This window comes from Daucus carota, chromosome 5 (genome assembly GCF_001625215.2).
Source record: "Daucus carota subsp. sativus chromosome 5, DH1 v3.0, whole genome shotgun sequence".
In the NCBI taxonomy this organism is placed as follows: Eukaryota; Viridiplantae; Streptophyta; class Magnoliopsida; order Apiales; family Apiaceae; genus Daucus; species Daucus carota.
In genome coordinates, this window is record NC_030385.2 from 6390670 (window position 1) to 6402316 (window position 11647).

Genomic DNA, 11647 nt, shown 5'->3' on the forward strand with positions numbered 1-11647 from the left:
AGCAGTTAAAATGGGACGGAGGGAGTATTGACGTTGAATATCGTCAAATTGATAAAAAATTTAGTGAAAATTAAATATTACTCCATTTTTTCCTCTCGTTTTTTTATTTTTTTCTTCAATTAATTGACACGTATTTTAAGATTTATATAAAATTTAAATTTTTAATTTTTTATATAAACATTAAAACACTAAATTTTTATTTAAAAGAAATAAATTAATATATCAAAATTATACTAGTATTTTACAAGAGCCCGTCCGTCACTGTGTTGGAGTCCTGGAGATGCGATAACTTTTATCCTAGCGGGGAATATAATATACAAAATACAGTAGTGTACACATTCCATCTGGAAAAAAGTAGAGAACAGCTCACGCAAGGAAAGCAGCCCACCCAGCTAATTCCTTGACTACAGTGCAAAACATGATAATTATAATGATTCTTGATAGATATAATTGACTCGAAGAAGAAGCAAGGCACCAAGTGTTTGACGAAATTCCCAAGAGAAAAACAAACCCCACATGCCATGTCATTGTGTGGCGGCCTAGAATGTGTTTTTGCAGTAGGCTGCGTGCGTTGGCTCTGGAAAAGATGCACATATGTCGGAGCTTACGACAGTGCCACGTGGCCTAATGCTGAAGTTGACGACTTCTCCGCCGTGCCACGTCTTTGCCGGACGATTTTAGCAATCTATGAAGAAGATATTCACAGCCCCAAGGTCCGTGAGTATGGCCTAAACCCTGACTGTGTTATTAAGAGAGCTGATTATCAACATACTTTAGGCCAATGCCCACCTTATCTTATTTATGTTGATCATGTTCATCGAGAAATTGTGCTTGCTATACGAGGCCTTAATTTGGCTAAACAGACTGATTATAAAGTCTTGCTTGATAATCGCCTTGGGAAACAAATGTTTGATGGTGGGTATGTGCATAATGGTTTGTTGAAGTCCGCTATTTGGTTGTTGAATCAAGAATCCCATAGGTTGAAGAATTTGTGGCTTGAGAATGGAAAGGAGTATGATATTGTTTTTGTCGGGCATTCTTTAGGCTCTGGTATAGCTGCATTGATCACTGTTATTGCCGTGAATCATAGGGATCATCTTGGGGGGATTCCAAGGAGTAAGATTAGGTGTTACTCTATTGCCCCAGCTCGGAGTATGTCGCTCAATTTGGCTGTTAAGTATGCGGATGTTATTCATTCTGTGGTGTTGCAGGTGATTTTTTTTGAATCTTGTGGCTTTCAGTTTGTGTGTTCTGTTTTTTCTCTTCATTATTGCTGATGATCCTCATTGCTTTCAGATTCAAGTTATTTATTATCGGCAAGCTGATAATTTTAGAGTTATGGAAGTAGCAGTAGAAGAACTTTAGCTATTTTTAAAAAATAAATAGATTAAAAGGGTATGTTATATCTAATTATAGCCTGGATGAGCCGTCACCTGTTGAAATAGCAAATAACAAGTGAACAGGTAAGCTACCAAATCATTGGAAATTTTAAAATTTTAGCAGAGGTTATGAACCCCCCCACCCTAGACAGTCCTCCCCTGATGTTGGCTTGTCACAGCTGCAGCAACCTTGACCAAATGCGGCCAGGGTGCGTGGCCCCTTGTCATCATTGGGCCCCCTGTTACAGGATTCTGGTTTCTATATTTGTAGGGTGCGGAAATAGGCTTCTGAGTGGGGCGGGGATCGTAATTCCCCTCCTCTCTCCGTATAAATTTTGTTTGCCCCATCCCCATGGGTATTTATATTTGCTCCCCATTCCCATGCAATCCGGATATTTTGCTTCCCCGTTCCGTTTCGCCCCACCCCGTTATTTATATATGCTAAAAAATTTTGTAGGAAAAAAAAATTAATATTTTAATTTTAATATTTTTCTTGTTATATATAAAGAATATAAAATATAAATGTTATAATATTTTTTAGAAAATTTTATTAATATAAAATTTAAAATTATTGCATTCATATTGTTAATATATAGAATTCAATTAAAAAGATTTTTGATTAAAATTAACTTTGGAAAAATTGTTAGTGAAAAATGAAGTATGAATGTATGCAATGCAACGTATAACCTTATTTAATCACTATACAGTAAAATTATTGTTATTATAATATTAAACATAAATATATTGTATTGAAATTTCAAAATACTTTATATAAATATATATTATTCGGGGAGGGGCGGGGAATCCTCATGGAGTATATAATAATACCAGCAGGACGGGGCTGCCCCATGCGGGGCAGGTTATCGGTTTACCCCACCCCACTGAGAAGCCTTATGCAGAAGGTTTATGTTTGTAAGGTTGATATAAGTTATCATTGGTATAAGTTTATGGTCGTACAAAAACAAAAATGATATGCAAGATAATTTTGCTTTGCAACTCTTTATGTCTATTCGACCCAAGTATATAGTACTACTTTGAGAATTTGTATTTTGCAGCACAATCATATGTAAATTTATTTATTACTAGTATTATGTGTTATAGGTAATAAAACATATAAAGAAGAGAAACCATTATAAGATGTATAAAGATTATATCTATTTTATATGAAGTTTCGAGATTTTTATGAAATTTATGAAGCTAAATTATTGTGTAGGAAAAGGGAAGGGTGAAACCAATCTATTTTAGTTATCTTAGATTGCGTCACTAAAATTAGAATTCCTGTCACACTTCTAATGGTATCACTTGACTATTATATCTGTACCTTATCATCTTTGAATGTATTAATAATTTTGTTAATATTGTGGATGATTGATATATAACCCCAAAACAAATTATTATTTCTCAAGAGGGCCCCGTAAGTTTTTGCTGAAGTGGTGACTACTAATTGTGAGGTGTCAATTCCCTGGGTTTTAAAAAAAATCTGATACTGAGAAATTAAGGAAGAATTATCCTGAATATTAGCTGTAAATATTGTCTTTGAGTATAAGTTTTTAGTTCACTTCATTAGTGGTAAGAGGCATTTTTGGGAGCAGTCTAAAAACAAATTTGTACGGTCATGCCACTTTGCATAAAGTGGAGAATATCATATTAATGTATGCTGGAGTTCAAGTGTGTCCTACACTTTGACACGTATTATTTCAAATACTTCCCACGGTTTGGAGCTTGTTTGCCTTTTCTTTAAAATATTTATTGTTTTTTAAAAGTTGTTTCATTGACTAATAAGCAAAATTGATTACTGACATGTTAAAACAAATAATTAAATATGTTCTATTCAAAAAGTAGCATTTCAATTTTTGTCAATTCTTTGCTATTTTTTAGATGGGAAAATCTTTTACAGTTAAACCTAGGATGCAAACCACTCTACTTAATCCAACACCAAGTAAATTGAGAACTAAGATAACTACCTGCTTGCTTCCTACTAACAATTGAACTTTTAAGTTAGTTGTAAATGACTTTTAGTTTTTAGGTTAAGACATCAAGGGAACTAAAAATAGATTGATCTTCACAAGCCAATTTTGACATCTAAGTAACTCTGCCAAACTGGCGTAGCCTGATATTCTATATTTTTATTTTTGTTAAATCTTAAAAAAGGTCGTCTTCTCCATTTTGAGTTTACTAGAACCAAAATCTTATAAGCATCTATTATGGTTAAGAATTGATTATGTTCGAACCATTGTGGTTATGAATCATTTTCTTCTGAGACATGGTTTTTCTTCTCAGTTTTCACCAGGCAACATATGTTAGGAATCAGCTTAGTAGTAGTCTATAGTAGTTTGGGGTTTGGGGTAGCAGTATTATTAAGGGTAATAGAGCATTTACTATTATGGAGTTACTCACAGACTTCATGGTCTATAAACAGTTGTTAAGTCGTGTACTTCCAGATTATGTTGAATATATGGAATGGAAGGATTTCCATCAATCTTCTTTCTCTCTTTATACTTAATTCTGTCTTTCTCTCTTTAGAGTTTCTAACCCCATTTTATCTCTCTAAGCTCTCTCTATATCTCCCTACCTTTTTCTCTAATTGACTCTGAATCTCTTAATCTACCTCTATTCCTGTTAATTCTCTGCTGTTTTTTTGCTCATCTTCTAAAACTATCAAAAAAAACCAAAAGTATAAAATTACATTATTAAGCCCTAGAGTTCCTGAGAACATATGATTTTGTTTGAATGATATGTTTAATCTTGATATATAGTAGTACATAAAATACACAGAGTTTGCTGCACCTCTTGTATTCATTATCTTTCTGTTTTCTCTCTATATTTGTCTTATACACATTAAATCTTGACACTTATCTATATTTTGTTAAATTTAGTATATACTTGTTCACAGGATGATTTCTTACCGCGAACACCCACTCCATTGGAAGATATATTTGGATCAATCTTTTGGTCAGTTTAATTTCTTTCATATATGATTTAACCATTTATATATGATTATTTTTGCATTTGAAATTTATAGAAGTCGTTTATTATATTATATGGACAGCTTGCCATGCCTATTATTTCTGATTTGCTTGAGGGACACTTTTATACCGGAACATACAAAACTCAAAGATCCTAGGAGACTCTATGCTCCTGGACGAATGTATCATATTGTAGAGAGAAAATTTTGCAGGTGAGCCTTCTTGAAAGTGCGCTATCTCAACTGAAAGTTAAATCTTGCAGACAAAAACAGCTCCACAGTTAAAATAAAGTATCCATATGATCCTAATAAAGTATCCATATGATCCTTTACCTTCTACGGACTAGAGTAGTTTACAAACGTTGACTGATAAACTGAATGGGGTTGTTGCTTCATTTTGCAGGATTTGGGCTACCATTGAAATATATGCTGTTAAAAATGTATTTTCACTAGTCAAAATAAAGTATCCATATGATCCTAATATAGTATTTTATATGATCCTTTAGCTTCTACGGACTAAAGTAGTTTACAAACGTTGACTGATAAACTGAATGGGGTTGTTGCTTCATTTTGCAGGATTTGGGCTACCATTGAAATATATGCTGTTAAAAATGTATTTTTCCGTTCATATATCCTAATGGGTCACGTGTATTTTCTTTTATACATTAGACAATTTCTTTCTTGTCGAACTTCTCAGAGTGACCTTAGGGTCCTCTGTCTAGTAAATAAATTGCCAAAAGGGCCAAAATCTCCATAAGTGAAAAGTAAATTAAAGGTAGACAGAGAAGATTAGCATGGCTATTGCACAAGGATAATATTGTTAATTTAAGAAAGTAGGTTCACGAATGACAAGATTTAGTGGTTTGCATAGCATCTCTCTGGCTTTCATACTGGCTTCTGTATGTTTTACCTCTCTCGAAGATCATTATTGTGATAATACTAGTATTTATATGTCACCTTGACACTGATTTCTTCACAGATGTGGGAGGTATCCTCCAGAGGTTAGAACTGCAATCCCAGTTGAAGGAAGATTTGAGCATATTGTTTTGTCATGCAATACAACGAAAGATCATGCAATTATTTGGATAGAGCGAGAGGCGGCAAAAGCTTTAGAAGTAAGTGGGAAGTAGTTCCTTTGAATTATCTTTTGTCATCTATCTAAATAAAAATCATGTAGTTGCAGTAAGTTTTTATTAAATGTTTTGAGATATAAATGAGTAAATAATGTAAATGACAGAACTGGAGTCCACAGAGGTCTAACACTAGAGATACGGGTAGAAATGAGACGGAAACACATTTTCTAAGAGTTTTTCACCTTCCTGTGTTTCAAGTATCAAATTTTGTAATCACTCAGCACAATTTATCTAGTATGCAGGATATATATATATAGAGAATAATATTCCAGAGATTATCACAGGAAACTTCCCTGAGCGAGTCAAATAAAACCCCGTGTATTATCATGCATTTATATTGTGACAATTAAATATGGATATAAAACTATTAAGTCTCACGGAAAAATCATTCTCATATAAATATATATACATGCATATACACACACACACACATACATATATATCACATACATAGGCACATATATATGTATACATGCATACATATATGTGTATATTGACGGAGAAGTTCTATGTAGACTGCTCTTTAATTGAAGAGCACCTCATGTTGACTGAGCAATAGGTTTTGCAATGTCGGCAAACCATGGTTGTCACGGCGCTTAGTCGAGGCAAACCATGGTTGTCACGGCGCTTAGTCGAGGCAAGTCGATAGACTCCGGGTTAGTTGACTAGTTGTAGACAAGTCGACTAAAAATATTATACATTATCATATATAGGCAATTGCTCAAATAGAAACCACTAGAATAAAAACTGAAATGGAAACCAAGAGAAACTATACCTAAATGACCTCACCCACCCCATGTATGTCATCACCCACCCCTTATATGTCATCACCCACCTAGGGCCCACCACCATCTCCACTCAATCCACCCCGGGGCCCGCTAGGGCCTCGCCAAGGCTCCTCACAGGCCCTGGACAGGCTCCAGACAATCTTAAAGAGCCAAACCTTGGCCCCACCATGGTCCCACTAGGCCCCAACCCGGCCCTACGAGGCCCCACTTAGACCCCGTCTAGGCCCATCTCGGGGTCCATCCCCAGTCCCAAACCCGCATCATTCTACTTAATCGCATTGGTTTCTATTTAGTTTCTATTCTAGTAGTTTCTATTGGAGTAGGACCCATCATATATATATATATATAGAGAGAGAGAGAGAGTCTTACTCTAATACAAACCTCCTTATTCAACAAACTAAAAACCATAAGAGAATATCACTAAATTTGTCCAACAACCCCACCTTCTCCTTCTCCTTCTCCAAGCCAGCCTCTGCCTCCACCCACTTCTGGTAGCTTCACCCCCATCAAGTCTGCGGCTCCTTCCACGTCCGCCGCTCCCATCTCTACCATCTCCACTTCTACCGTACACACATCTGCATACCTCAACTTTCATCTCCACCCCACCGCCACCGCAGACCCGACCCGTACGGCCATTACCCACTTTCCAGAGCCTCCTAATGTTGCTCGCCATCTTCCCCGGGACTCTCTTCTCCGCCGTCGCCTAGATTCGCGACACCCAGTAGTCGTGTCGCGCTCGAAGATCACACAATATACCAAATCATGGCTTTGCGACACCCACCAGTAAATCGAAACTATTATTCCATTAACTCCTTCCATGTCTACCACCTTCATCTCCACCTCCACCTCCACTATCTCCACCACCTCCACCACCAAAATTAAGTACAAGAACCAATCCACAAATTTTCATCGAATTCTGAAAGATGAATTAACAGCCTATGCCCATAGGTTTCTGCATATGAAGATGAATATATTGAAAGATGCTACTGCATATATATATATCTGATTGATATCTAATTCATGCCTACCACAACCTGGAAACTTTTTTGTAGATATACTCGTACAAGATATTATTTTTCCCAACAATTCTTCTCTTTCAGATTCGTATGACACAGTGCACACACAATTAACTCCTACAAATACTCCAGAGATTTAATGTCAGCATAATCTTCATTTCCCATCTTTAATCAAGAGCATCAACTATGTTTGACTCAAATAATGAGAAGGGATTAACATTACCGGACACCCAAACTTGAACCTTGCCCTCATGGTCTGGAAATTGTACATCAATTCTTTTTTATTCTTCTTTCTTTTCTTTTGAATCAAGTACCAGCATCCAGCATCTCCACCTATAATATTCTGAATTCTTCCGATTGCAAAACAGTTGTCAACTTACCTTGTGACGGTACCAAAACAAAGCATCGTCTTCTAAGCATACTACAAACTGACCAAACCTTGCCTAGTGGGATAGGAGATTGTTGAGTGAAAAATATTGTTCCACAAGCATCGACCCACCTTCATGGTCCTCATCAGCAACAATTCAAGTAGTCGTGGCATTGAATTCATGGATGTTGTTGATGGTGGCAATCCATTGACATTTGAGTCTAGGGGTGAGCAAAACCGAACCAAACCGAACTAACCGAACCGAACCGTACAATTTCGGTTCGGTTTGGTTTGGAATTTTTCAAAACTCCGGTTAGTTCGGTTTTCGGTTATAACCGAACTTTTAGTTCGGTTCGGTCCGGTTTTTGAAACACAAAAGTTCGGTTTAACCGAAATAACCGAAATTTTATATATATAAAATTTTAAATTATATTATATATAATATAAAATATAAATAATATTCATATACAGTCTTATACTCTTATGACCTAATGACCTAATCGCCTAATTGAATACCACAAGCCCATATCTCTATCAGCCACCACCTTGTGCCACCAGACGACCTCACCACCGCACCACCTTACCACGGCACCAGACGACTTCACTAAGTATGGCCATGTTTTCACTTTTCAGTTTCTTTCATTAAGACTAAAGTTTTAAGTATTTAACATTCAAGTGTAAAAGACTTGAATTGCTACTGTATTTAACATTTAAGTATGGCTACTGTATTGCTATGGATTATGGAAGTTTATGACTTTATGCAGAATATTTATGACTTTAATTGCATCTTCTTTTTTTTTTTTTTTTTTGTATTTTTTGTATTTGTGTTTGAATTTTATTAATTTTATATAAAGTTCGGTTTTAACCGAACCGAACCGAAAAAACCGAAGTAATTTCGGTTCGGTTCGGTTAAAATGGTAAGTACGGTTCGGTTCGGTTTCAAAAAATATGAAAGTTCGGTTTTCGGTTATTTCGGTTCGGTTCGGTTTTCGACCGAACCGACCGTTTGATCAGCCCTATTTGAGTCCCTTATTTTTTGTCTTTGTCACTGCCTGGCGGTTGTGGCAAAATCCCAAACACAGTCATAGAGGGTCCAATAGTTTCAGAATTAAGGCTGTCTAATTTTTCAGGCAACCGTACTTTTTTAGTATCCAGTTTTTGAAATTCTACTTGCATTGCTTCCACTCTCTTCTCTAATTGACTCAGATTTTTCAATTTGTTTGCACCTGCCATTGCCTTAAGAACGGAGTTGCTCAGATACCAACGTCAGGGACTTGTTACGGGCCTTACGGGGCCCCTCTTTACGTATATTATATATATGTAAAATAATATATATTCCACGAGATTATATAATCAGATAACTAATGAGATTTTTATTGATAAACTCATGCACGCTGATATGACGTAACTAGGTGATACCTGAAATTGTACTAATGAGATTCTTTATTTCAAATCTTTAATCAAGAGCAATTATTATTTTTGACCAAAATAATGTGAAGGGACTAACATACACATATTTGAAGTAATATAAAACCTTGATTTAGTTGATGTTCCCAATTGGCCACGATTTCCTGTGTCATATATATTAGAGAATTGGTCTGCAGACTCCTTAACGTATGGTTTTTTTTTTTTTTTTTTTGCATAAAAAGAGGATAAGAATATATAAAATTGAGAGGATCTTCTTAGCAACCTCCTAATTTTTAGCTTTTGAATACAATACTCACCATATTGTGGAGTGACTTGGGTTTACAGGTGATGAACGAGAGCTGCTCCGAGACCACAACAACTGCACCAAAGCCACAAAAGATAGAAAGGTTACGCACATTTGAAAAAGAACACAAAGATGCGTTGGACAGAGCAGCTAGTTTGAGCATACCTCATGCTGTGAGCAGCACAGAAGAGGAACAAACCATACACAAGAAAGATGGATGCACAACAGGAGATGAAGATACAGAAATTTCTCAACATGTGACCGAGGAATCCCAGAAAACTACATCAGAATCTTCTGGAGGAAGAGTGAACTGGAATGAAGTTGTTGGAATGCTTTTCGACAGGGATGAATCCGGAAACCTGTTGTTGAAACAAGATACACTTACTCGTATCTGATCATCAGCAAATCGGACTACTGAAGGCATCATCTTTTATTCATACTCCATTCTTTGAGTGCATCGAAATATATATTCGTTAATAGTATTCTTTGTGTTGTAACTTGTAAGACATGTACCAGCCTTTTTCTTGTTTGCTTAAACCTATATACACTTTTCTGTCAAGTGTTGAGGAGAGTCAAGTAAGCGGTTTGGGTTTTCATTAAGGTGAGGAATTATAAATTAGACTTTCATATGCATCTCAGATTGTAGCTATGTGATATATTCATTTTCGTGGTGTCGTGGTAAGCATTTCAGCTGTTATCAATAGAGCGAGGATTCGACAATGATAATTCCTTTTTAGTAGATATCAAATGTTTTCTCGAGGATGGAAGTTTAACCTTGGGTTCACAAAACCAGTGAGTACTACGAACTCCATTTTTTCCAAATCATTTCGTGCAAATTTCAGAAGACAATTAAATTAGTGTACCTCATTATCCTTTTAGGATTATCAACAAACTTGCTATAGTTCATTTTCTTATCCAAAATTAGTCATCTTAGGTTATTTTACTTCAAAACAAAGATCAAAGTCCAAGAACTTCCCTTTTGGTTTTCTCAATAGCGGGATATGTCCGAATCGATTGAAGCAATTGTGAATGGTATTTTTCATTAATGTTATGTTCAAAGCACGGGTCTATTCATGGAAATTCAAAATACTTTTTCAGATCCAGGCCAACAGTCTATCAGCGTTTGAACTTTTAAGGTCAAATGCTTGAGCGATTTCAAAGAGGATCAAAAAATCTCCAAAATTATTATCTAACATCGGACATAATCAGTTGAGGAAAAAAACTAAATTTTTTTCACAAAAATTATTTAGGACTACTCAGATTTCTGTCGGAAATCGGACTTAATCGGTTGAGTTACCGATTTAGGATTAATTGGATTATCGAGAATTAATCTAAATGACTAATCGGAGTGAAAAACGGATGTATTTTAATGTTAAAATATTATTTAATATTTAGTTATTATTATATTAATTATTTATTAACAAATATATAATTACTATATTAAAAGTTCTTTAATTATTCATAATTAAAATAATATAATATTTTAAATTTTAATAAATTATTATATATACTTCGATTAAGAAAAATTTATAAAAATTAATATGATCTCAAAAATTGAATCAATGGGTCACATTATCAGAGATTAATCGATTAAATCAGAGATTTTTAAAAATTAATCGGTTAAATCAGAGCTTTTTAGAATACTGAGACTAGTATTATAATACCTTAACCACTAGAATATTAGTCGATCGCTCAGGTGCTCTAACAGTACTATTTTGAGCAACAGAAAATAAATAAGCGTTCATTTGGTCTATTTACCAAGTCATTTTGATTAGCTTATAGCATTCTTCTGTGGAATTTTAAAAAAAAATTCCGTGTTTATAGATTGATCACTGGGAAGATTACCAGATCGCCAGATAACCAGCAGATTCAGAAACAGGTACGCTTCAAAGAAGTATATATCTAGACATATATACCTTGCCAAAATTAGAGGGCTAGACACTATTACCTAGGCATAATTGGAGGGAACAGTTGCAAAAAGCAAAGATAAGTATCAATTATCATTATCATTATTAGAAAGTAGTGCCTATAAAAAAGCATATAAGAGAGTTACCTACCATACTACTAGTCTACAGGTCATGGTCCTAGCCAAAAGGTGCATAAAACACAAACTGTTTACATTAAGACGTTCACTTGGTCAGTCCCGACAGGTACGAATTAGATTAGAAACGAACTATTAAGCAACAACATAGCACACCTAGCTCATAATGCATATTCACTGCACTTCACAATAACGTACCGTACGGCAGCATTAAACAATTGACTGTCAAACTTAAAAAACCCCAGGG

General features: G+C 35.2%; 1 protein-coding gene across 1 annotated transcript; it reads left to right on the top strand.

The window, feature by feature from the left end:
- The first annotated feature begins 276 nt into the window (after positions 1-276).
- LOC108220161 (uncharacterized) lies at positions 277-10085 on the top strand. Its single transcript, XM_017393846.2, has 5 exons — positions 277-1211; positions 4273-4331; positions 4429-4557; positions 5324-5459; positions 9401-10085. The coding sequence occupies exons 1-5, from the start codon at positions 522-524 to the stop codon at positions 9752-9754; spliced, it is 1368 nt and encodes a 455-aa protein (XP_017249335.1). The 5' UTR covers positions 277-521; the 3' UTR covers positions 9755-10085.
- Positions 10086-11647: the final 1562 nt, after the last annotated feature.